This window comes from Balaenoptera ricei, chromosome 18, assembly GCF_028023285.1.
Source record: "Balaenoptera ricei isolate mBalRic1 chromosome 18, mBalRic1.hap2, whole genome shotgun sequence".
Taxonomy (NCBI): Eukaryota; Metazoa; Chordata; class Mammalia; order Artiodactyla; family Balaenopteridae; genus Balaenoptera; species Balaenoptera ricei.
Genome location: NC_082656.1, coordinates 17,097,890 through 17,125,801, shown reverse-complemented (window position 1 = coordinate 17,125,801; position 27,912 = coordinate 17,097,890). Strand labels below are relative to the sequence as shown.

General features: G+C 43.5%; 1 protein-coding gene across 1 annotated transcript; it reads right to left on the bottom strand.

Moving 5' to 3' along the window:
* Positions 1-3,408: 3,408 nt before the first annotated feature.
* On the bottom strand, positions 3,409-27,294 carry LOC132352733 (guanylate cyclase soluble subunit beta-2-like). The gene is given in 13 exon segments (XM_059903418.1): positions 3,409-3,577; positions 6,127-6,281; positions 11,882-12,028; positions 12,591-12,739; positions 13,162-13,217; positions 16,274-16,313; positions 16,316-16,454; positions 18,269-18,372; positions 19,571-19,630; positions 19,633-19,678; positions 20,685-20,878; positions 23,562-23,661; positions 27,193-27,294. Coding segments are annotated over 13 exon segments (1,461 nt in total).
* Between the last annotated feature and the right edge of the window lie 618 nt (positions 27,295-27,912).

The following is a 27,912-nucleotide window of genomic DNA, read 5'->3' as shown; positions in this document are numbered from 1 at the left end:
AAAACGCCTCTGGGTGATGGCAGGGAGTCTGCTTTGAGCTTCTCATGCTCCAGAATCCAAGATTCTACCTGCCCCCAGATCAGAGCAAGGGAAGTTTTGCTCTGTCTCCTCTCACTGGAATTGAACAGAAGGGTGCTGGTCATTCCCTCAACCTCATATTCTGGGATCAAACTAGAGGGAAGTGTACAGACATTGGGGCGGTGCCCAACGCCAAGGGCTCAAGCGACACTCAACCTAAGAGATGTCTATTAAAAAAACGATAGCTAACTCTTTGCAAGGATTATTAAGCGGTTCTAACTCTTTCCGTGGATTGTCTCATTTGTCTTATGAAATTGTCTCAGTGACCAGGGATGGTTTTTGAAAGATCCCTGGGACGTGATCCTCTGTAACAGACACACACTGCTGCTTTGCCTCAAAAGCTTAACTCCACCGGGATCGCCGAACCCTAAATGGGGTTTCCAGAAAGGGAGAGGGAGGCAGTGGCAGCACGAAGCCAGAAAGGAGAGGGGGGCGGGCCTGCTGCTACAGCGGCTCGTTCTGCAAGCCCGTCCCTGGTCCTCCAGCACTCCGCTGGGACCCCACTGTGTCAGTCCTGAGAAGGGCTCCTGAGGAAGCTGAGGGCTCGCCAGGGCAGTCGAGAGTAAGCATGAATTGAGAGAAACCCTCATTTCCACCGCCTTCAGGGACAAAGAGGAAAAGAGGGTCCCTGCGCCGGGCTTTGGGGTGGGGTCCATGCTCTGAGGTGTCCAGGGAGCGCCACGTGGTGGGTACCAGGAGGTCTCCAGCACCCCTCCTTACCCGGCAGCGCGCCACCGAGGGCACCCGTCCAGAGAAACTTCATTTTGTGGGTTCACGGGGGCTAGTAAGTTTTTCTGAGGATCAGAGGTTCTTTTGGAGGGGGGCAGAGAGGGCCCTTTTCATAATGAGAGACTCCCACTTGGGACACGGGGTGGGGAGCTGGGCGGGTTGGGGGACCATTTTAAAAAAAGCTTCCTCGAAACACAGAAGCGTCCTGCCGCGGGGCCCCAAACTCCACCTGAGCTGCCCCTCTCCGGCCCTTTCCCCTCCCCGGGAGCCGGGCCTCCGAGGCCGCGGCAGCGCTGGGAGGCTCTGTAACCATCTGGGCTACTCACCACGGGCTGTTTCACTCTTGGGGAGCAGCCGCCGGCTGTCTGCGGACCTCATGACGGCCAGAGTCCTGCTGTCTCGACGTCCCTGAGCACTCGCTTCTGCAAGAAAAGCACGCGGGGAAGGCCTCTGAGCGGGCGCCGAGGCGGGGCCTTCCGAAATGCCTCTGAAGGCGGCAGCCCCGGGCGCTCCCCGCGCGGGGCACGGACGGCCGGGAAGAGCACTGCGCAAGCCCCGCCCCCAGGGCACGCCCGGCTCCCCTCCCTCCAGTTCAACCCTCGGCCTCCCAGGCCTCCTCGAGTCACCCGGAGCCCGCGGGCGTCCCCCAGGGATGACCTGAGGGAGGACGCAGCTTGGGAAGAGCGCTGACTTTCCCCGCCTCCATCCCGGGCTCTGAGAGGCTGACCCGGCCGCGTGGGGGAATGTCCCGTGGCCCCTGGAAGCTCATGGGTCACATTCTCGGACCCCTTGGACCCTGAGGGAGCAGTGCCAGCACGGGGTCTCCCCTGAGGTGCGGATGTGGGGAGGGGAGGGGAGAGGCAGAGACCCCCGTCCCCAGAGCTTGACAGCCAAGGCTCAACGTGGGAAATCCTAGGCTGATAGGGAAAAGGTGAGGGAAATATAGAGAAGCATGATCGATAGATCGATAAATAAAGAGAGAGAAAGAGAGGTGGAGATTCCCCACCCCCCATCCCTTCTGGATTCCACACACACAGGGTTGTGTTTCTCTGCACAGAGATACCTGGCCAGGGGCTCGGCTGGGGGCTGGCATCCGCCCAGAGGAAGGGGTGACTTTCCTCTATTATAAGCCATAACCGGGGGCTCCCTACCCCCTACCTACCTGGGTGCCTTTTCCCATTTTGCACCAGACACTGTTTGGGGTCCGGGAGGGGCTGTCCCCTCCGCCCTTTTCACATCCTCTCCCTCTCCTCTTTCTCAGGGTCCATCTTGAGATCTTCAACCAAGACATCCTTACTCATTTCTGTTTTGTTTTGTTTCCAGCTCAGAACTGAAAGTGGGTTAGATTCTACTGACCCAGACCATGTCCTAGAATCCTGTTTCTCAAATTTCCAGCTTGAGAGCCACCCGCAGGGGGGATCTGGGAGGAAGCGGTCTCGGGTTTGAGCTCGGCACACCTAGTTTGTTAATCCTGTACAGACCTCTGTCCTGTGGGGAGGACCAGCTGGTGAGAAGGGCAGGCGATGTCGGTGGGTGAGGCGCCCAGAGCCTAGAAATTCAGAAACTCTAAGGAGGGTGGCTCCTGGTTCTTATTAGCCAAGCTATTTCTACTTTTTAATTTAGATCTTTCTATCTCAAGTGTCTCCAGGAATAAAATGTGGCCAAAACCAGTCACAGCTCACAGGCATACTAAGGTGAGCTGCTATTAGAATGACAGCACCACCAAAACCATTTAAAAAGCTTTCAGATTCCTATCTCTTCATTGGTATAGCCCCACTTTTAAAAACAGTAACTATAATTCATTTGTCCCAAAGAGACATCCTTCCTAAATTAGCTACGTAAACAAGGAACCTCTGGATTTAGAGATTTTCCTCTGCAGGCCCCAGGAGCAGCTAAAGATTAGCTTCTGTCAGAATGAATCCATTTCCTTCACCAGTTTGCTTCAGAGGTTCAGGAAGGTTTGCCTTCGGCTACTGGGTCTCCCCTTGAGGTCAGCATTTCCCAGCATTAACTAGGGCGGTTGTTAAGAAACCCTGACCGTGTGGGGCGATGTGCTCCTCCGTACAGCTGAAGGAGGCCTCTTTGGTGGACTCCAGCCAAATGGGGTTTTAACCTAAACTCACTCTCTTGCCATTACCGGAGCCAGGTGAGTCACAGATTTTGTCTTTCTTCCCTGTTTTCAAAGCCAACAGACAATGAGGAAAGTGGAAGTTTCCAGTGTGTGAAGAAAGCCTGTCTGGAGCCTCCCTGGAGGCTGAGGAGCAAATGGAGGCTGCGAAATCCTCCCCCGGCTGCAGGAGAGGCTGAGGGAAAAGCCCTTTCTTGGACAGGGAAGAACCTTGAAAACAAACGCATGAGGGCCCCTTTAGGCTGGGTCCATCAGGCCAACTCAAGAAACATCCTAACATCCAGGATGCAAGAGAAGAGGGTTCAGGGCAAACTGGTCGCACGGGTCCTCAGGGGCTGTTACCAAATGGAAGGTTGCAGCGTGGGCGTGGGCAGGGATGGTACCCACGCTGGCCCTCAAACCCAAGGAGCTCACTAAACACAGCTGAAGTTGTCAGTGGGGGGAAAAAAAACATTCAGCACAGATGACAAGGCTTATCTTTTTTGCTTACCCTCAGGATCAAGCCGAGTTTGAGGTCTCCCCATGATCTCATCCTCTGAGGCATTCAAGTTCCGGATCAGAAGGTATGTGGTCATTTTCCCTTTCCCTTTCACTTCAATTTCACCCCTCTCAATTATTTCAAAACCTTGATTATCCAGGGCTCTGCATAGAGAAAAGAAAAATGCCCCTGATATCCAAAGATCGCAGGTCTGCAACTTGAGAGTCGGCTGCAATGGGAAGGGTGATGCGAGAGGAGGATTCTGGGACCCAAGAAGAGGAGTACAGGGAGGGGACCGTGCAAAGGGACAGGGCTGAGGGATGACTACGAAACGTGGACTTGCTTATGTATTTACTGGCCACTGAGAGATGTTGGAGACAAACCACAGAACGGTGCAGACCAGCAACGTTTCAGATTCATGGTCAGCTGCCTCAGCCAGGGCTCAGCACCCATCAACCTTCCCCTGCCCTTGGCCAGTTTTGTGGAGACTGCAGACCTTCACCATGCTCGTCACATTCCCGCATTTAGCACCTGCCCTCCTCACTCTCACGCTGCTGACCACGCCTCCTACTTCGTGACGTGATCCATCCACAAAACTACAACCCTTAGAGCGGAGACCCTGCACCTTCTCATCCCATTGACCACACCCATCCTTTCCCCCAACCTGAGAGGATGTCTTGTTCAAGGGCATCCTACCCACGCTCCCTTCCTACCTCCTCAACTCTTGGCACCCTGGACCACCTCTTCCCTTATCTTCAGCTCCCTCTCCACTTGCCACCTCCCCTCAGCCTGCCAGCACGCCAAGGTCTCTTCCATCCTAAATAGAAGTGAAAACCTTCTCACTTGATTATCTTCTGCTTTAATCCCATACAAACACTCTCTTCCTTTTATCCTTCAACCCACAATCTGGTGTCTATCCTCCCCTGCCCCCCATTCTATCACATCCACTTCTGATAATGTCCCAACACCTCTGGTGAATATTTTTCACTCCTGGTCACTATATTTGACACTTTTTGTTCAATTCTTCCTCCATAAAAATATCCACAAGGGTTCTTCTCATCCTGAATTCTCTTATTTCTCCCGCCTCTTTCATGGGTCCCTCTTCCCCCATCTGCCACTTAAATGTTAGTTCTTTCCACTGTTCTTCTCACACCGCATCCCTCCCCAAGTGATCGCACCAACTCTCATTGTTTAATTACCACCTCTATGTTATTACTCCAAGTCTGGTTCCCCAACCAACAACTTGGCTCCAAATCTCACCCATCCATTTAATGGCACCTCTCCCTAGATGCTCCCCAGTTCCTTTGAATTCAGCACTTCCTAACTTGAACTCATCATCTGCCCCTCTGAACTGGGATCCCTCTCCCTTGTCCCATCTCAGATGATGAGATTCAGGCCCCAGTCACCCAGGATGGAGACCTGGGAGACAGTCAAGGCTCCTCCCTCATTCTCATCCCCCATTCCTAGCAATTACCAAATTTAGCTGATTTTACTCCTCAGATTCCCACTGACGAATTGTTTTGGTTCAAATTAAACTCTTAACGGGTCTTCTCTTTCCTATGTCCTGCTGCTCAAACATCTGCCCTTATGCAGCCTTTAGTGGTCAGTGTCAAACAGGACCCTCACCTTGGCATTGTGTCTGATCTCACACTCCTTAGGGGCCCCTCCTCACCTACAATGAGAACCCTGCCCTTCAGTGAGGCACACACAGCTCTCCCCACTTTCTGCCTCATATTTTCCACCCCAGCAAAGCTAAATCATTTGTAGTTCTCTGCACTTATTCTACATCTGTGTTTGTACTGCTTGCTTTTCACTCCCAATACACCAATTTGGGATAAATTCTGCTCTGGGACTCCTTGTTCAAGATCCAGCTCAGGAATCTCCCTCCTCCACACAGAATCTCCTGACTGGGTTTGGCACCCTTGCCCCACGACACACACTATAATTCCCTCAGGCATGAGAATGGGTGGTTAAAGCCTGATCCCCTGGGTTGTATCCAGGCTGTTTTGCTTCCTAGCCTACTTGTGACCTAAAACTAGTGATTAACCTTTTTGCACCTGATGTTTTTTTTCTTCTCATCTGTAGATGAGAATAATAATAGTATATCTTCATAGGGTTGTTGCAAAAGAGTAAATGGACTATCATATGTTGACGAACTTGGAAGAGAATGTGGCCTCTTACAAGTTCTCAGCAAACCCTAAGTATTGTTTCATGCATATCTTGACCACTGGACTTATCACACTTTAAAAATAGTTATCTGAATATTTCTTTCTTCCACTAGACCAAGGGTCAGCAAACTTTTTTTTGTAAAAAACCAGATAGGAAATATTTTCAGCTTTGGGGGCCACATAGTCTCTGTCACAACTACTCAGCTCTGCTGTTGTAGCATGAAAGCAGCTGTAGATAATATGTAAATAAAGATCCTGGCTGTGTTTCAATAAAACTTTATTTACAAAAACAAGCAACAGCCGAGATACGGCCTGTGACTATAATTTGCCAATCCCTGAACTGGACCATATGCTCCTTGAGAGCAAAAACTACCTTATAGTAGAGGCTCAATAGTATTAATTGTCTGTCACAATGTCCTCTGTAAGTGTGGCATGGAAGGAAAAACACAGGCTTCCTCCACTACCCCCATCCAGTGGCTACTAGGCACACTGTACCTTCTGGAAGAAAAAGGGACAAAGAGAGGCATGAATAAGTGAATGGTTACGTGTAGGCCGTGGGGCTAAGATGCACTTTGTTGGGAACCCCGTGACTTTCCATCCTACAGACTGTATTCACAGTGTCACCAAACAAGCAGTACCGCGGCATCTTGTCCCCCATGACACCTGCCAAGACTGATGCCGTAGGGATGCCCACTCTGACCTGCAGAGAGAACCTCACTGAAAAGGGACCATCAGATACTCTTGTTTTTATTTTTAAATTAAGGTATAATTTACATAAAAGGCATACATAAAAGGCAGACCTTAAAGTATTTAGCTCCACGAGTTTGGCAAATATCCCTGTAGCCACCATCCAAAATAAAATACAGACTAGGTCCATCACCTTTGCAAAATTATCTTGTGCCCCTTTCCAGTTAAGGTCCATCCCTCCCTGCAGAGGTCACCACTTTGTTATTTCTTCTCCCAGAGATGAATTTGCCTGTTCTGCAACTTCACATAAATGGAGTCATATAGTATATTCTGTTTTGTGTCAGACTTCATTTATCCAAATCAATGTTTTTAAGATTCACCGATATTGTTATATGTATCAGTAGTTCATTCTTTTATTTCTAAATACTAGTCTATTGTAAGAATATATCACAATTCATTGTGTCCAGTCTTCTCTTCACAAACATTTAGGTTATTTCCCATTTGGAGCTGTTGTGAACATTCTTTTACAGATCTTTTCATGGACATAACATTTTTCATTTTTCTCAGGAAAATACCTAGAAATAGACTTCCTGGATCACAAGGCAGATGTATACATGTATTACAAATATTTTTCCCATTCTGTGATTTTTATATATGCATTTTCCTTAATAAGCAGAACTTTTTAAATTTCAATGAATGTATTAGTTTGCTAGGGTTAACAAAATACCACAAACTGAGTGGTTTAAACAACAGAAATTTACTTTCTCACAGTTCTGGAGTCTGGAAGTCCAAGATCAAGGTGTCAACAGGTTTGGTTTCTCCTGAGGTCTCCCTGCTTTGCTTGCAGATGGCGGCCTTCTTGCTGTGTCCTCACATGGTTTTTCTCTGTGCACACACATTCTTGGTGTACATCTCTTCATGTATCCAAATTTCTCTTATTATAAGGACACCAGTCAGATTGGATTAGAACCCACCCTAACAACCTGATTTTGACTTGTTACCTCTTTAAAGGTCCTGTCTCCCAATACAGTCACATTCTGAGGTACTGGCAGTTAAAGCATCAGCATATGAATTTCAAAGGGAACACAATTTGGCTCAGAGCAATGAAGTTAACCACTGTTTTTCTTTCATAGTTTGTGCTTTTTGAAGCACTAAGAAATCATTGCTTACTTCAAAGTCATGAAGCTATTATTCATATTTCCTTCAAGAAACTTTATGGTTCTATCATTTAGGTCTGCAATATATATCAAATTAATTTTTATAAATGGAGTTAAGTAGGATTGAGGTTCATTTTTCTTCCCATATGTATATTCAATTGTAACAGAACCCACTTCATAAGAAGAGATTCCTTCTCCACTCAACTGATTTGGTACCTTGGTCAAAAATCAATTGTCCTTAAATAAGTAGTCAATTGCTGGGCACTATATACTGCACCAGTGATCTATTTGTCTATACTTCTGCCAATTCCACTGTCTTTATTACCGCAGCTTTAAAATAAGTCTTGAAATTAGGTAGTGTAAGTCCTCCAATTTTGTTATTTTTCAATATTTGAAACAGTCTATTTTTATTTTCCAATTTGTTTATCCTTAGTATATAGAAATTCAACTAATTTTTAGATACTGCTCTTATATCCTGTGATCTTGGTAAACTTACAAGATCTGGTAGTTTATTGCAGTTTCTATAGGATTTTCTAGGTGCACCATTGTTTGGTTTATGAATAACAATAATTTTACTTCTTCCTTTCTAATACTTATGTCTTATTTTTCTTTTTCTTGCCTTATTGCACTGGGGTGGGGATTTTGGTATATTTGACTAGAAGTGCCTTTCTTTGAATTTATCCAGTTTGGGTTTCTTTAGCTCTTGAATCTGTGGGTTGATTTCCTTCATCAGTGTTGGGAAATTCTCAACCATTGTCTCTTCAAATATTTCTTCTGACCCATTCTCATTCTATTCTCCTTCCTAGTACTCCAGTGCACATATGGTAGCCCAATTGATATCCTACAGATCTGGGATGCTCTGTTCCACTTTTTTCATCCTGTTTTCTTCTTTATGTTTCAGTTTGAATAATTTCTATTGCTCTGACTTCAAAATCCCTAATCCTTTCCTCTACTGTGCCTAGTCTCTTTTAAGCCCATAAATTGAATTCTTCTGATTTCTGACATCTTGGTTTTCATTTCCATGGGATGGATAGATAAGTAGTGTATATGTATATCTCATCAGTTTAAATGTGTTGTTCCCCTTTTCCAGCAGATGCTTTAAAATATTTATCAAAGTTATTTTAAAGACTGTCTGATAATTCCAACATCTGGCCATCTCTGGATTCGCTTCTATTGACTATTTTTCTCTTGGCTATACACCACACCACGATTTTCTCATTTCTTCTTACAGCTCATATTTTTAACAATTTAATTGTATAAAAGTACAGTGGAGACTGAAGTAGGTAATATTTACCCCTCAGAAAAGTTTATACCCCTTCTTCTGGCAGACTGCTAAACTGGAAACTGAGTGAATTGAATCTGTATTTTAGTTAAGTCTGGGCTTTTTCCAGAGATACTGTTAGATTCCGTTCAGCACTTTTTTCTTTTTAACATCTTTATTGGAGTATAACTGCTTTACAATGTTGTGTTAGTTTTTGCTGTATAACAAAGTGAATCAGCTCTATGTATACATATATCCTCATATCCCCTCCCTCTTGCGCCTCCCTCCCACCCTCCCTATCCCACCCCTCTAGATGGTCACAAAGCACCAAGCTGATCTCCCTGTGCTATGCAGCTGCTTCCCACTAGCTATCTATTTTACATTTGGTAGTGTATATATGTCAATGCTACTCTCTCACTTCGTCCCAGCTTACCCTTCCCCCTCCCCATGTCCTCAAGTCCATTCTCTATGTCTGTGTCTTTATTCCTGTCCTGCCCCTAGGCTCATCAGAACCATCTTTTCTTAGATTCCATATATATGTGTTAGCATATGATATTTGTTTTTCTCTTTCTGACTTACTTCACTGTGTATGACAGACTCTAGGTCCATCCACCTCATTACAAATAACTCAATTTTGTTTCTTTTTATGGCTGAGTAATATTCCATTGTATATATGTGCCACATCTTCTTTATCCATTCATCTGTCGATGGACACGTAGGTTGCTTCCATGTCCTGGCTATGCAGCACTGGTTTTAAATATTATGAAGGCTGAATCAGGACTTTCTCTCCAGCAGGACATAGGATCTAAGCACCACCAAGGTTCTGAGGACCTCCTTATGCTAACCCCAGCCAAGCTTCCAGCTTTGTGAATTGTGGGAGATCTCTTTCTGCTTTACAGCCCAACAGTGAGATTTTGGAGTGTCTCCTTGTTCTTCACGCCCACCTGGACTCTCTGCACCTTGGGAGATTTTTCTCTACCATTCTTCTCTGCCCCGAGACTTCAAAGGGTCATTGTAGTGCACTAGGTGAAGGCCAAGAGCACCTCAGAGCAACTTGTCTTAGTTCTCTGACTCTAACATTACCCTTCCATGGACCACGGCCTTGCATTTGGGAAAGGCCCACACTCCTCTGGAACTGGGGGTCTCTCTCAGGTCTCCTCCCCTATCCCTAGCCTTTGACTGAATGAACCTATGCATTTCGTGAAGACCTGTGGGGAAAAAGTTGGTAAATGGGTACCGACTCTGTGGCTAGAACTTATCAAAGACAGCCGCTTTGGGATTCTGACCTGTCATTCCAGCTCCAAGGTGGCCATTAAAAGTTCACTAAACTTTAGACTGGTTTCTTCTTACCCTCACCTCTGGTAGATTACTTCTTCTAGGGCTCTATGAGGGATGAATGTAATCAATCATGGGTGTCCTCCTCAAAAGGGTTTGCCACTTTCTGGAATTTGGTTCGTTTATATTTCTTTGCTATGTGATTTTTAAATTTTTTTAACTACTAGCATGGAAACAGAATTCTCTTGCAGCTTTCAATATCCTAGTCAGACTTACTTGTCTTTTCATCTTTTCATGCTAGATTTTCTTTTCCCTAAAATAAGATTATAAATTTCTCTAGGAAAAAGAATCTGCCATACATTTCTCTGAATCCTTCAAAGCACCTAGCACTCATGCATAGTGTGACCTCAGCAAATGTGTATTAAAGGCTTTATGAAAGAAAGAATAAAAGATCTCAATGAGTATTAATTTTAAAACTGTAGCAGTAGCAGCACAATTCTCTTAAGAGAGAGAATGTTTCCAGCCCTCTCCCCTACTTCCTTAAATAAACCCACATGATATACATTTTCTGGTGGATATTTAATGATGCTCTTAACTATGTCCCTATTCTTATCTTAGAACTGATAACATCTTATCCTGTTTTTTTTTTCTTGGTAAATCCACTATGCAAGTTTCCAGGAATTCATTGTTTAATTTCATTCTTTTTGGTGTAGCACTATTATTATCTCTGTTGCCACGCCTCCTTCACAAACAGACACACGTACTGTCTATTTACACAACAGTATATTTTCAATTATTCTTCAGCAGCTTACATTAGAATTCTTTAACCAAAACACTTATCTCATATCTGACCTTCTTATCTCTTCTCCCTCATTACCCCCCATCTTGATTTTTTAATTTATTACATTGGGGGTTTTATACAACAGCTGTATCTGTGTGTTTGCAATAGGCCAGTATCATGGACATGATACATGGCCAGCTTTTACTCTGAAGACTGCCATGGACACCATAACCAGGACCTGCAGCATTTCTCAGCTTCTAAGTCATTGAGGTGATGGCGAATATGGTGCATTTTCAGAATCCCCTACCTAGGGATTATCATTTGGGAAAATCCTATTCCATCTTATAATTGGCTTTATTTATTTTTAGTTGGCTGTTTATTTTGCAGATCTGACTGACAGGAGTGGGAAAGGGATCTAGATTTTAAAAGACAGACACTGCTCTACGCCACCTCGGGGCAGTTAGGATCAGCTGAGCAGACAGGAGAAGACATTTACTTTTCATCACCAAACGTGTCCAACTTTTACAGTGAGAACAAACTTCCGTACATGGAAGAGTAGCTTCCTGTATTCCTGTGAGAAAGGCGAGCAGATGTCTCGCTCGTGGCCACGTGCTGAAGGGAAAGCTATTCTGAATATCTTATGGCACCCTGGTGTCTGGACGGCTGGCTGGAGACAGTTGCACACCTCAGCCTGAGTTCCAAGCCTGTCAGACGGCATGCTGGATATACAGTTTCCCTAAGCGAAGAAAAGTGGGCTGTTTAGTAAACCTGAACCACTTGTTGAAAGTCTCGAACAAAAAGGCAGGAATTAGAAGTGAGCTGGCTCCCTGTGGATCGAGCCCTACAAAGTCAGTGAGGAGACGTGCACAGCGCTGTCCTCGGTCATGGACAAAGGAAGCCAGCACGAATCGCGTCACAATCCCGAGCTCCACAGCCCCTTCTCAAATTTGAGAGAATAACATCCTGACTAATATCTCTATTACTTAGTAACATATGCAAGAGAAGAGACGAGTTGGGAGAAACGACCCATTTTAATTACTGTCACATACCCAGTAACCATCCGGGCAGACTAATAAACAGAATTCCACTTTTTTGTGTGAGGTGGTTGGTATTAAGCAAAGAACTCAGTTGCTCTCTGCCTGGATGGGTTCTCCAGTACCAGGGTTCATTACTTCTTTTGCAGAAATTCTCATCCCCAAGGCAAAGTTAGCTATTCTTTGAGCATGGCTTCCAATAGGCACTGGTACACCCCCTACCACCATATAAGCATCTCCTATTGTTTCCACCTGTAAGGAGCAGGGGTAAGGCAGGATTCAGAGGGTTTTCTTAATGCACTAAATATAACACTAAATATTTCTGTCATTTTCCATGTATTGATAGAAGGACCATATTAAAGCTGGTGGTTATTTTCTAGGGGCATGAGGAGCATGAGGGGAAAGGTGAGAAGAAAAATGACTCAGGAAACAGCCATGAGGGAGCCAAAAGGGCTTTCTGCTTTTGGTGGAGACAAGTTCCAGAGAAGACAAAGCTCCTGGGATCGTTGTATGATGCTGTGTATTAGATCCACATTATTTAGGTTAGACTTGCTGCTGAAATGAAGGAGTAGTATTCTCTGGGAAAGCAGTATGCCCCTCAAAGGCAATCTTAGCATTGGGTAGTATAAGAGGATTTTTTAAAAATTAAAATCCTAAAATACCTCTAATTCCTTGTTAGTTCTTCCTCCCATCCCCACTCTCATCCACACCAAACCCCAGACCAGTGAGGGGAGAGGAAAAGGAGGACCCACCACCAGGTACGTGACCTGCCTAGGCACACAGGGACACGCACCCCAGAGCACCACACGCTTACTTTGTAGACATCGTGGACACTGGTTAACCTATCGAACTTGGAGTACATTAAATTCAGCATATTCACTATCTGGATAGGTTCACAGGCAGCACAGATGTTCGTAAATGTCACCACGTCGCTGAAGAGGATTGTGCAGGTTTTAAATTCTCCTGCAACATAAACCGGGTGTCAGTGATAGCTAAGGATGGAGAATAACAATTCTACTAATTCTGTATTCAAGTGCCATTTGGGAACCAAGTCTGACTGTGCCTTGGAGTAAAGGAGCCAGAATGCCCATCACCATTCACCATCCACCCACCAGACATTTATTGTCTCTTATGTGCTGGTCATCATGCTGGAGAATCATATACTGTGAAGTAGACGGGGTCCCTGCCCATAAGGAGCTCCTAGTCTAGTGAGGAGACAGAATGCAAACAAATACTCAATAAGATGTGCAGAGTGCTGGGGGATGGCAGGATGGATTGGGTGGGCACTGGCTTACAGAGAAGCCCTTGGCAGGTGCGCCAAGGCAGAGCCTGAACTATGGGAGACCCGAAGGGAAGGGAAAATTACTCGAAGGGGAGATTACTACCAGAGGTATACCTGCCCAGTCTCAAAAGACACCACTTCGCCATGTACCCCCATGTTCTAGGGATAACACCCTGCAGTATTGACCTTCACGGTGCCTTACCTTGGCTCTTGCTGTGCCATTCTCCTGAAATGCCTTTCCCTCATTTTCTTGCTGAAATTCAGCCTCAAGGCCCAACTCAAGTGCCACACTTTTTATATCAGCCTTCACACGCACACCCATCCCTGTCTCTTTCTCTTCTGACATTTATATATTATTAATTTCCATATTATCTATGTTTCCACAGTAACTTATGTGGTGGAAAACGTACGAATTTTGGAGTTAAATGGACTTCTGACTGGTTTCCAGCTCTTTTACTCATAAACTGGAGTGAATTTTCTTAGCTGTCATGGCTAATAACACCTCCCTCACAGAAATGTTCAGAAAATTAAATGAGAAAGCATACATATACGTCAATCCCAATCTCCCAATTCATCCCACCACCACCACCCCACCACTTTCCCCCCTTGGTGTCCATACGTTTGTTCTCTACATCAGTGTCTCTATTTCTGCCTCGCAACTTAATTCTTTTATTACAGACATTTGTAGTTTCTACCATGAGCCAGTCACACTGTTTTAGGCGTGGAAGGGGGTACAGCAGCAACTCAAACTGACAAAGCTGCCCTCAAGGTATTTACATCATGTCTTCTCTTAGTTAATCATACCTTTATGACCCAGTTACCTAAGCAAGAAAATTAATAATTATCCAAATAGTCTCTCTTTTTCATCCTCTACATCCAGTCACCAATTTCTGCCTTAAATCTGTTCCCGCATCACCACCCCAGAGCCACTGCCTGACTGCGTTCAGCACTCAAAGCTTCTCACCTGTTCTCCAGGAACAGTCTCCCCTGGCCTCCCAGACGCCATCTTCTCAGCGCTCTGGTCCATCCTTCACAGGGCTCCAGCGTGATCATTCTAAATCTCAAATCTGATCGCAGTAGACACTTAAAAGTATTTCCAGTGACATGATAGAGCTCAAGTCCTCATCTCACCAGCCTCCTCTCCCATCACTCAGGGTTCCCAGAACATTTCATCTTCCTCTCCAATGTCTCCATGGCTCTGCCTGTGTTTATGCCTAGAATATCTAATAGTCAGTCCAATAGAAAGCTCAAAATATGTGCCCCCTTATATCATGTAAAAAATTAACTCAAAATGGGTTAAAGACCAAACGTAAGAGCCAAAACTATAAAGCTCTTAGAAGAAAACGTAGGAGAAAAGCTTCATGACGTTGGATTTGGCAGTGATTTCTGGGGTGTGACACAAAAACCACAGGCAACAAAAGGTAAAATAGGTAAATTGGACAACATCAAAATTAAAAGCTTCTGTGCATCAAACGACACAATCAACAGAGTGAAAAGGCAACCCACGGGGTGGGAGAAAATATTTGCAAATCATAAGGTGTTAATATCCAGAATATCGGAAGAATTCCTATAACACAACACTAAAACACCAAACAACCTGATTTAAAAATGGGCAAATAATTTGAATAGACATTTCTCCAAAGAAGATATACAAATGGCCAATAAGCACATGAAAAATGCTCAGCGTCACATCATTAGGGAAATGCAAATTAAAACCACAGTGAGGGGCTTCCCTGGTGGTGCAGTGGTTGAGAGTCTGCCTGCCAATGCAGGGGACACGGGTTCGAGCCCTGGTCTGGGAAGATCCCACATGCCGCGGAGCAACTGGGCCCGTGAGCCACAACTACTGAGCCTGCGCGTCTGGAGCCTGTGCTCCGCAACGGGAGAGGCCGCGACAGTGAGAGGCCCGTGCACCACGATGAAGAGTGGCCCCCGCTCTCCGCAACTGGAGAAAGCCCTCGCACAGAAACGAAGACCCAACGCAGCCAAAAATAAATAAATTAATTAATTAAAAAAAAATTTCTATGAGAACAAAGTTTAAAAAAAAAAAAAACCACAGTGAGAAACCACTTCATACCCATTAGAATACCTATTATCAAAAAAACCCAAAAAACAATAACAGAGGATAACAAGTGTCCATGAGGATGTGGAGAAATTGGAACTTTTGTGAACTATTAATGGGAATATAAAATGGTGCAGCAGCTATGGAAAACAGTATGGCAGTTCCTCAATAAATTAAAAATAGAATTACCTAATGAACCAGCAATTCCACTTTTGGATATACACTAAAAGGAACTGAAAGTAGAGACTCAAAACATTTATACACCCATGTCCATAGCAGCATTATTCACTATTCAGAAAGTGGAAGCAACCCAACTATCCACTGACAGATGAATTGTTAAGTGAAATGTAGTCTATACATGCGGGAATAATATAATAATAATTCAGCCTTAAAAAGGAAGAAAATTCTGACATATGCTACAACAAGGATGAACCTTGAAGACATCATGCTAAGTGAAAAAAAGACAGTCACAAAAGGACAAATACTGTATGATTCCACTTATATGAGGTACATAAATTAGTCAAATTCATAGAGACAGAAAGTAGAGTGGTAGTTGCCAGGGGCAGGGGGAGGGGAAAACAAGGAGTTGGTATTTAATGGAGTTTCAATTTTGCAAGATGATAAAGTTCTGGAGATGGATGGTGGTGATGATTACACAACACTGTGAAGGTACTTACCACTACTGAACTGTACACTCAAAAATGGTTAAAATGGTAAACTTTATGTTATGTAAAGTTTACCACAATTGAAACAAAACCAAAAACAAAACATGTGCCCTATTAACAGTAGGTCAGATGATCACGTTGCTGTATAAAGGACAGACCATTTCAAGAGTACAAATAATACTGAGTGCATTCTAAAACTTTTGGTAACAGAGACCAGGATTTTATAATTATATATAAATATAATTAGAGTTCATGTCTAAACTAGACATGGTTGAAGAAATAAAATATATTGTTAACTATAGATTAAGCCAAATGGGAAAAAAATATACTGCTCTCAATGTAGTCCCCCAATTTTTATCCAACTTTTTTGAGGCAATTAGAAAACTGCTTCTTCCCTTTTTGTCCAGTCTCCCAGAGCAGAAAGCAACCGGGAGGAAGGAGTTACTACCTCGGACTTTGAGGGCGGGCTGACTTCTCAGGCATCAGGCTTTGCAGGCATCATCTCCCTTTGCGTCTTCAGGACAAATTGTTGATAAATTTGCAGATGCTGAAAAGATTGAAGGTAACCTGGGGATGGACGATGGAGAAGTACTCATCTAATCGAATCATCTGGGTTTGGAGTCCTGGGACATACTTCTGAATGTTCACTCCAGCTTGTTTGACCCGCAGCTATCCACAGAGAACACACATGAGACTACGGAAGAGACAGCAACCTGCACGTAAACTTTCCCCTAGAAATAGCATCCGCCCACGATTTGTGACTTGCTAGGGGGAAAAGGGCCAGTAATGGAATAAATACCATGGAAGCAATAAATATTATTTTAAAAAGCAAATCTGCAGCTAATCTCTGAAAGAGCAAAGAATAATCGCATGAGAGTGCCTGAAAGCACAGCATTTCTCTGACTAACAAGAAACAGAGGTTAAAGCTCTCAATGGGGATAATATTTCTTCCCTTGCTTCAGTCCTCTCTGTCTTTGTCTCTGTGTCTGTCTCTGTCTCTTTCTTTCTTTGGAATTAACTAATAAAGAAACTAGAAAAAACTGTAGCTTGGATCTGATGCCCAGGTCTGGGTGAAGGAACCCATCATGGAGGTGGGGAGACAACTTTCACTGCCATCTCCAGGGAACACACAGAAGGGAAAAACAAAATGAGCATCCTTTACATAAAAAGTCCAATGCCAGCCCAGGCTATCCAGAAATATTTAAATTAACTTCACCCTGTCAGGTTGCAGAAATCAACCTAGTCTTCTGGAATAAGTGTCATTAAATTTTTGGTTTCTATGCCCAAAACTTAAAAAGAAACGGAGTGTTTAAGCAGATCAGAATTTTAAATGTTAATAGTAGTAATAATAATAATATCCTCATGGCATTGGGGAAAAGCCACAGTACATAGCTTTATAATTCCCTGGCTGTTTCATAAAGGGGTGTTTGATTTCCTTAGTTAGATCATAAATTCTCTGCAATCAGAGATGACCCTCAAGTGAGTAAACATTAGAGAATCTGTGCCCAGCATCCACTGGTAGGTGATGATTTGACATGTCTGTGCATTCACATAAATATCAGAGGAAATCAAAATGGCTGCAGGCATTTTAACTGATAATTTTTGGACCAATTTATGTTGCCTAATTGCCCTTTGAAGGAGTTCATAATCAATTCAACTTTATCAATCAATTTTATCCAAGGAAATTGATAATGACCACACTTAAATGGTCACCATCCGTCACACCTCCCACAGAACAGTGGCGTGAGTGGGCACAGGCCAATCCTCTACGTTCAAGATGCAGAGAGAGAAGCTTGGTGGAATTGAGCCATCCATGGTAGCCACAAGGATGGGGAGTGGTCACATGTAGAATCCCACCCTGCCTTTGTTACTGTGTTCTTTTGTCTCTCGGTATAGTGATTTCAGTGTCATTTCCTTTTTCTTTAATGGCAAACTTGCTCTTGCACTCACTAGTTCAAACCCCTGGGCACTGCTCCCTTCCATGCCAATCAAGAAGATGCTGCATTCTGGTTTCTGGAGGCTGCTACAATGAAAAGGAAAGCAGTGGTCCTGCCAAGCTAAATCCTAGCCTCCCAAACCCTAGGTACTCCTCAGGGACTTGAAAGTCCCCCCCAGCCGTAAAAGACTATATGACTGGTGGCGCAGTGGTTAAGAATCCACCTGCCAATGCAGGAGACACAGATTCGTGCCCTGGTCCGGGAAGATCCCACATGCCGCGGAGCAACTAAACCCGTGCGCCACAACTACTGAGCCTGCGCTCTAAGGCCTTCGAGCCACAGTTACTGAAGCCCGTGCGCCTAGAGCCCGTGCTCCACAACAAGAGAAGCCACCGCAATGAGAAGCCCGCACACAGCAACGAAGACCCAATGCAGACATAAATAAATAAATAAATTAATTAATTAAAAAAAAAAAAAAAAAAAAGACTATGTGACTTACTCCTCTCCCCAGCCTATCCCCAGTTCAGGAGGGAAAGGGCCTCTTACTGATTCATCAAATACCACATGGAAGGGACAAGCATTGCAGAATGTCTTCTCTTCAATCCAGAGCCACTCGGGATAAATTGGTTCAAAGGTGTCCCTGAGATGCCCTGGATGGAGAAACAGAATCCCGTTCACAGGCAACTCAGGCCACCAACCCAAGAGAGTATCTCAAATGTTTCCTGGGCAAAGCACAGTCCCCGCTGCTCAGCACAAGCTCCCTCCGCGTTTCCAGATGGCCACGGCAATTCTGCTTCCCAATTAAAACAAACAGAAAACTTGCTACCAGGTTGAGAAGCCCTCCTGCCCCCTGCCAAGTTTCTGCCCGCCGCTGAAGAGTTCCTGGGCCAATTGAGTGTGTCTCGCCATGAAAACAGGGCCGGCATTGAAAAGCTGACAGCCAGACAATGAGCTCGCAGAGCACAGCGCGCACGCCCGGCCGGTGTCAGGGACATTTGCCATGGAGCTTTGGAGACTGACAGTTTTGGGTGGCACATGAAAATTTAACCAACAGCCCTATTTGGCAGGGGGTAGAGATTCGAAATGGAGCCTTTTTGATATGAAAATCTCCTAGACAAAGCATGTCAATTGCATGTTTGACTCGCTTGCCATGGCTTGAGGGACTCAAAATTCAGTTCTTTGAGCCCTGCAGACCTTCTCCCAGACGCATGTCATCACGACCCATGGGGCATGACCAGGAGTCTCCAACTCCCTTCTCCCAGTGGGCCAGAGCCCCTGTTCTGACTCGGATCTTAGGCGCTGATCATGAGACCATCTCAGCGCCAACAGGGACACTTTTGAGAACCTAATACCTTCATTTTGCAGGTGGAAGATGAAGGACTTAGGTTCCCCAGGGACAGAGCCAGAAATCTACTCTCCTGGTTCTCGATCCAGGGTCCTTCGCACTCTTGGACACCATGATTCTTATCTACAGGCTTCCGGGCCAGAAATACATCCCAGTTCCGAAGGCCTGAGTAGCTGTGGAAAACTCAGTGCTCTTGATAATATGTCAGCACTCATCCTCCTTCTCTTCAACACAGTCACCAAAAGGGGTTGATTCCAATCCCCTCTCCAGCGGCTTCCCCTGATTACAAGGAGAAACTGCGCCTCCAAGTGACCCCCAACACAAATAAAAGGGGCAAAGGAAGACAAGTTAGAGTCTGATGTTTTAAAGTTAAAAACCATGCCTGCCAAGTCCAAGCTCTGAAGAAATCAGTGACATCCTCATTATAGAGGACTCTGCCCATTTGTGTGCACAAAGCAATCATTCTGCTCTGAGAGCCAAGGTTGGGAGAAGAGCCCACTTACCTTTTCCAAACATGACTATGCTTCTCACAACTTCCCAGCTGGACTTTTTCACGGGACAGAGACACTCAAATATTTCTCTTTCATCCTAAAGAAAGCTGCCTCCAGGGCCTGCAAATGGCAGGGAGAGAAACATACAGGTCTGGTCATGTGACAGGAGATGCACGAGGATACACTGTTCCTCTGTGATGGGGCCAGAGGAACAGTGAGGCCACACAAGGTCAACTTTAGCAAGACTTCATAAGCCCCAAAATTGTTATCCAATTAATCCTCATGCTGTTTCTCCACCAAAGGCAGCAAGAACTTTTTACAAAATCTCAAGGTGAGGCTGGCAGGAAAATCACACAGAAACTTCTCTTCCTGTGGTTGAAGATTCTGTAGTGAAAAGACTCTGAGGTGAGCTTTGAATACTCTGAGATATAAACATTGTGTGCTCCAGGAATCACAGACTTCTCTGCATATTCGTATGAGCTCTGTGGACACAGAGAGTCATGTACCTAATAGATGTGGTACCTCAACAGATAACAGTCACACCGCAAACTGCAATCGAGGCAACCAACCACAGGCTCATGAGTTGACTCCAGACCCCAAATGGCCCCAGCTGCACAAGTGGGCATTCAGGACTTGAAAAGTCAATTTACACCATGAGAATTGCAAAATAAGCCACCAGATCCAAATCTCAAGGACTTTACATTGCTTTTTTTTTTTTTTTACAGGTAAAAATGTTTCAGGCTAAGGTCCATCCCAGAGAGCCTCCCAATTTTTTATCCAAATGAACTTATTCCAGTGGTTCTCAACCAAGAGTGACTTTGTCCCCTACCCCTGCCCCGGGGATACTTGGCAATGTCTGGAGACATTTTTGATTGCCACAACCTGGGATGGAGGGGGAGAGCTGGGTGCTGCTAGCATCTAGTGAGTGGGCTAGGGGTGCTGCTAAACATGCACGGGACAGTCCCTCATAACAAAGATTATCTGGTCCAGAATGTCAACAGTGCTGACACTGAGAAACCCTGCCCTAAATCCACAATTAGAAGGTCCAGTTCTTTGCGTAGATTGTTCCAAGACTAGTCACTCCACCAGGAGGAACTGTGCTTTCTGAAGACACAGCACACTGTACCTCTTGGTCTCTCTGGCTGTCCTGAGTGTCTTTTGATCCCTTTGGCTTTGCCCTGCTCGTCTGTCTGTGCGACTTCTGCACGATCAGAAACACAACATGCTCCTTCTTCCCTGTCCTCTCCTCTTGATTCACGTCAAGGATATCCACGGTCACGTCAATGTCAAACAAGTCTTTGGCCACAGCCTCAATGATACCTGCAGCAGAAGGATACCTATTGGTAAGGGATGGCAGAAGGCAGTTGTGTCAGCAAAAATTTTTAAATAATCAGGTTATACAACTTTTGAAAAATATTCCAGAATTCACCAAGCCCAGGCCCTGCATCAAGGCAGGCAGCATATGACAGATTAATAAATTAAAAAACAATAACTTAAAAGCAGAGATTTACACACTGGATACTAAATATATCCCTGCTACTCTGATTTCTTTTTTTTTTTTTAAACATCTTTATTGGAGTATAATTGCTTTACAATGCTGTGTTAGTTTCTACTGTATAACAAAGTGAACCAGCTATACGTATACATATATCCCCATATCCCCTCCCTCTTGTGTCTCCCTCCCACCCTGCCTATCCCAACCCTCTAGGTGGTCACAAAGCCCCGAGCTAGTCTCCCTGTGCTATTTGGCTGCTTCCCACTAGCTATCTATTTTACATTTGGTAGTGTATATACGTCAACACCACTCTCTCACTTTGTCCCAGCTTACCCTTCTCCCTCCCTGTGTCCTCAAGTCCATTCTCTACATCTGTGTCTTTATTCCTGTCCTGCCCCTAGGTTCTTTAGAATCTTTTTTTTTCTTTTTAGATTCCATATATATGTGTTAGCATACGGTATTTGTTTCTCTCTTTCTGACTTACTTCACTCTGTATGACAGACTCTAGGTCCATCCACCTCACTACAGATAACTCAATTTCGTTTCCTTTTATGGCTGAGTAATATTCCATTGTATATATGTGCCACATCTTCTTTATCCACTCATCTGTCAATGGACACTTAGGTTGCCTCCATGTCCTGGCTATTGTAAATAGTGCTGCAATGAACATTGCAGTACATGCCTCTTTTTAATTATGTTTTCTCAGGATATATCCCAGTAGTGGGATTGCTGGGTCATATGGTAGTTCTAGTTTTAGTTTTTTAAGGAACCTCCATACTGTTCTCCATAGTGGCTGTATCAATTTACATTCCCACCAACGGTGCAAGAGGGTTCTCTTTCCTCCACACCCTCTCCAGCATTTATTGTTTTAGATTTTTTGATGATGGCCATTGTGACCGGTGTGAGGTGATACCTCATTGTAGTTTTGATTTGCATTTCTCTCATGATTAGTGATGTTGAGCATCCTTCCATGTTTTTGTTGGCAATCTGTATACCTTCTTTGGAGAAATGTTTATTTAGGTCTTCTGCCCATTTTTGGATTGGGTTGTTTGTTTTTTTGACATTGAGCTGCATGAGCTGCTTGTATATTTTGGAGATTAATCCTTTGTCAGTTGCTTTGTTTGCAAATATTTTCTCCCATTCTGAGGGTTGTCTTTTTGTCTTGTTTATGGTTTCCTTTGCTGTGCAAAAGCTTTTGAGTTTCATTAGGTTCCATTTGTTTATTTTTGGTTTTATTTCCATTTCTCTAGGACATGGGTCAAAAAGGATCTTGCTGTGATTTATGTCATAGAGTCTTCTGCCTATGTTTTCCTCTAAGAGTTTTATAGTGTCTGGCCTTCCATTTAGGTCTTTAATCCATTTTGAGTTTATTTTTGTGTATGGTGTTAGGGAGTGTTCTAATTTCATTCTTTTACATGTAGCTGTCCAGTTTTCCCAGCACCACTTATTGAAGAGGCTGTCTTTTCTCCATTGTATATTCTTGCCTCCTTTATCAAAGATAAGGTGACCATATGTGTGTGGGTTTATCTCTGGGCTTTCTATCCTGTTCCATTGATCTATATTTCTGTTTTTGTGCCAGTACCATACTGTTTTGATTATTGTAGCTTTGTAGTATAGTCTGAAGTCAGGGAGCCTGATTCCTCCAGCTCTGTTTTTCTTTCTCAAGATTGCTTTGGCTATTCGGGGTCTTTTGTGTTTCCATACAAATTGTGAAATTTTTTGTTCTAGTTCTGTGAAAAATGCCATTGGTAGTTTGATAGGGATTGCATTGAATCTGTAGACTGTTTTGGGTAGTATAGTCATTTTCACAATGTTGATTCTTCCAATCCAAGAACATGGTATATCTCTCCATCTGTTTGTATTTCTAGTTTGACATCTATTCATTTGTTTTTTTCCAGAAAGGCAGTCAACTCATTAAACAAACTCTGGAGAAAATGTAAGCAAAATTCAATTGTAAAAGCATTAAGGATCATGTTTTTAAAAGTGTTCCTCTAGGGATCTATCCCAGGGTTCTAATATAAAACATGGGGAAAGCATGCATGAAGATGTTCATCACAGCACTGTTTGCAATAGCAAAAGAGTAGTAGTATCAACTAAAAGTTCAACCATACGGGACTAGTTAATTACTACATGAAATATGATTCAGCCATTGAAGATGGTGGTTTTAAAGACCATGTGAAAACATAAAAGGATCCCTTTTCTATAATGCTGAATACAAAAAAAAGATACAAAATAATATGCAGAATTATCACAACTATGTAAAAACTCACATATTGAAAATGCTGAAATAAAAATGAAAATCATTCCTTCTTTTGGTACTTGGAAACTTATTTTAAGGCTCAACTTTGGGAGTTATGGCCAAGATAGCAAAGAGTCAGACTGCACAAGAGATGGAACTTTAACCTCCTACCCACAGCCAGCTATTACTCATCCTAGGGAAGATATAGGGAAAGACTTCCTTACTCTGGAGACCTCAGAGCTCTGGGTCTGGTTAAGCCACCCACCTACCTGGTACAATGTGGCACAGACCACTTCTATCAGAGTAGTAATGGAGAAGCATCTTCCCATCTGCTCCTCTCTCCACACAAAATGATGGTGCATTCATCTCCTAATTAAAAGACACAGCACATTTTTCCCAGTGGATACAATTTCTCTAAATTATGCTTCTGAGGCTTTGTGAAACTTACTCATTACATCATGCAGAACTGTATCCCCAAACCCCCTCCAATCACATAAAAATAAAATCTGCCATGGTTTCGGCCCCTAAAAGTCAGGAATTTTATATTATACCTAAGCACATAACCGACTCTATATGGCAAGCATTAGCTCCATTGTAAAGAGGAGGAAACTGAACCTCAGGGAAGTTAAGGCCAAATTCATGATAGAACAACATCTTGACACCCAAATGAACCTTTCTGCCATGCCATGCTGCTTCTACCTACACTCCAAGGAGTGGATGGCTGCCATTCTTGGCCTGTGACCAAGTGACCATGAGCATCTTTACTCTGAAAGATCAGGGGCTCAGAAGAATTGGCAAGTGGAGAAAAGTTCATCTCTTGTTCTGGAAGGATAATGCCATCTGTGGTGCAAAGTTGCATGTCTGGAAAATCAAGGATACATCAGAAGAGATCATCTTTCTCCAGGAATAAATGTTGACATCAAGTGTGTACCATCTCATGGTAGATTATGTCAGGACATAAGGATAAAGACTTTGCCTGGGGGAATCCCTGAGAGAAACAATTTTCTCTCCCGTTTGATTAGTAAGCAGCTCAGTACCCCGGCTCACAGCTTTTGGTCTGAGTGACAGAAGAGATTAAGGAAGTGTGTTCCTTCTGAGATTTTTGTTCTCTTCCAAAGTGGTGGTGGTAGTGGGGGCTGGAGGGGGAGTAGGGAGGAGGCGGGGAGGGGGTGCTAGTTAAAATGAAGGGTTTTTTGCCAAGTATTTATCTTTCCAAAAGCATATACAAAGAGAAAGTATGTATTTGTGTGTTTACATTTTGACTGAATCTAAAGAAGATTTGTGGCAGCACATATAAAAAGCATATGATGAAACAGACAATTAAGTTATTTCAAAAAATTATATCCAAACCCCACATAGCAAAAAGATAATAATAACAGAGTACAAAAGGGCTAAAATTAAAATCCACAAGCTTTTGCTACCATTTCCACCCTCACTTCTCACCCTAGCCTAGGCCACTTCCTAGACATACTTCTCAGAGTTTGTGCTTTTATAATCCTTCTGGTCAATGTCTCCAACTCTCTAAATAATATTATGCTTTTATTTTTAAAAATTGAAATAGGGTTTTATAAAAGTGGAGAACTAGGGCAATGGGAACATAATGAGAAGTCGACCAGAGAGTGGTCTTTGGAGACGGACGCACTTGGGGTTGGGTCCTGGCTCAGCCACCACAACCTGGGCAATTTGGGACAGTTACTTAAACTTTCTGGACCTCAGTTTTTTCATCTGTATAATGCAAAGAATAAGAGTACCTAATCTTAGGGGTAAGAGGATAATTCAATGTTTATACATGAGTTAGCCCAATATCTGTCTCATAATTGGCCCTCAAATGAAAGTTAGCTAAAAAATAACAAGATTAAAGGCACAGTTAAAACCAGAAATGTAAGCCTTAAGGTACTGCCAAATTACTAGAGACAGACATAAAGAAAAAGTCAGATTTATCTTACTGTATTTTTGCCTAAAGAGATAATCTATAACCTTTTGTCCAGTAGAAAATACTATACAACAACCAGATATCATTGCACATATTTTATTTCAGCTTATGTGTGTGTGTGTGTGTGTGTGTGTGTGTGTGTGTATATAGTATATTTATATATTTTATTTATCTCATTATGTGCAAAATGTCCTTACTGACCCCAGAGAAGTTCTAGTCTATTGCTTCTCTAACACTGGTTTTAGCATATGAAGGAATGACTAACAGAGGAAGGGTAGCAGGAGTAGGCATAAAAACAATGGACTTGGGACTTCAGAACCTCGGTTCCTTTCATCTTATTCCTAAGAATGACAATAATATCGTGAGAACAATGTCTGGAACATAAAAGAGATTCCATAATATTTTTATTTAATGAATTAAAAAATATTAATATCTTCTCCAGAACTGTGATTTAAAATATTAGCCCAATTTTCAAATGAAAGATGTGATATTTAAAATACTATGGAAGATTACTTAAGGGCGTTAATTGTATTTCTTTCCATAGTAATTGTAGTGATTTAGCAAAGAAATTTAAAAGGAAGTTGCCATATGAATTATTGTAATTTTAAAACTGGCCATACAGAAAAGAGAGGAAGAAAACATAAAGGAAGGAAGTTATTAAACATGGAATGCCTTATCTGGACTGATTACAATGCTAGAGATTTCTACGTGTTATCTCCTATAATCCACACATCACTATGGAGTAAATTTTTTTTTCCTATTCATTCCTTTTTGTCTCTCTGTGTGTCCAATGCCTAAAAAGTACTTGGCACATAGTAGGCACTCAATACATATTTATTAAACAAATAAGTGAAAAAAATTGAAGACCAGAGAGGGCAAGTAACTTGCCCAAGATCACACAGCTAGGAAGTTGCAGAGCTGGTCAGACAGCATCATAGGCTCATGTGACCCCGCAGCCAGGGCTCTCTTCACTCCCTCTTCCTGAGTAGTTCACATGATAACAACAGGACAGATCCGACTACTCATCCTACTTGAAGTCAATTAAGTCTCCAAGCCTCTTATTCCTTACTTGAAAATTGGAGGAAATAACTGTTTTCCCATTTAACAACTATGAGGATACATTGTGGTTCATGAGGCACTTTCACATTCACAATCCCACTTTCTCCTCATGACTACCCGTCAAGGGTAGTTATGAGCATTCAATATAGAAACGGTGAAGAAAGAGCTTAGCAAACTCTGAAGGGCCCTAGAAACAAATATTAACTTTTATATAAAATAATAAACTATTATTATGATATGCGCAAATGCCACTTTGCCTTTTCAATGAAGCATTTTCTTTTTTAAAAAAGAAAAGGGAGTCTGGCCATTTAAATTTCCAATGATCTCTACAAACAAGCAAACCAAGGACTGAACTCCGGAAGGACACATCCCAGTAGGGAGATTAGTTTAACACCTCAGGCAGTCACTTCGTGGGTTAATCAGAGTTGGATGGTTTCCGATTCCGGCTCTTGGCCCTGTCAAGTCTTTCCTTCTAATACATGAATAAATGAATCTGGCTGCACAAGTTATTTATCAGCTCCTTCCAGGCCAGGAAACCTGAGGAGAGATTTTGCAAATCCACTGAAACCTGACTGGCTCCCAGCCTTTGTTCCCATTGTGATCAATCTTCTGGATTTAATGTCAAACCCCCCACCAGCCGCCATCAGAATAGGCCCTCCCCCATCACAAAGGCGACCCCTCCAGCTTGCCCTTCTTTGATTCTTGCCGGCCTGTTTATAAAAATGGGCAACAGGTTTTCATTTTCCATTCCTTCCACCAGAGAACTCAGCCCACCGACGCCACGTACCAAGCATTCCACAGGCCCCTGGCAACTGCACCCTCTTGGGGGAGGCGGTGAGATGGCCCAGAGCTGCTGGAGTCACCTGCTTCTTCTCAGGGCCAGCAAGACCAGACCTAGATAGGTTTACCTGATAAGAGAGCGCCGGGTAACTCTGGAGGGCATCTAGGTTTTCAGTAAACTCCGTGAGATTTCCTCCCAGTGTCCATAACATCCTGTCATCGCCAGACATCTTGCAGGATTTAAAGAAGTATTCCCCAAAGAGTTTCAGAATGTCTTCCATGGAGACACCTGTGGAATCCAAAATAAAAGCACCGGCCAGGTATTCATTCTCATTTTCACAGTCTACATTCGCTTCCAAAGGGTTCCAATCCCAGCTCTGTGATACGTTTCTGAATTCTCTCTAAGGCTTCACTTTCCTCATCAGTAAATGCCAATGATACCATCGAGGGCACGGGGCCACCATGAGCAGCCCCGTGCAGGCTGGCATCTAGTAGGTGCTCGTTAAATTAGTGAGTCCCCCCAATCCTACCCTGGTCTTTTCCATGGCTCCCATGGCAGAAATTTCTCTAGAATCCAGAAGGGGGTTCAAGGCTGTCAGATTCCTGTGACAATCTCTCCTGCCATCTTTAGACATCTTTGAACACAATGGCCATTAAGTGAACTAAAAAGCTACCTCTGAGAAATAATTAATACTGCAACTGAAAAACAATACCAACAAATTCATACTATATCAATTGAGCCAAAAGAGGATACCAAATATTTGCAATGGTTTCCCCTTTCTTTCTCATCTCGTCAGCATCCTAGTCTTCTTTTTTTTATGATAAGACCAATTATGCAAATATTTATT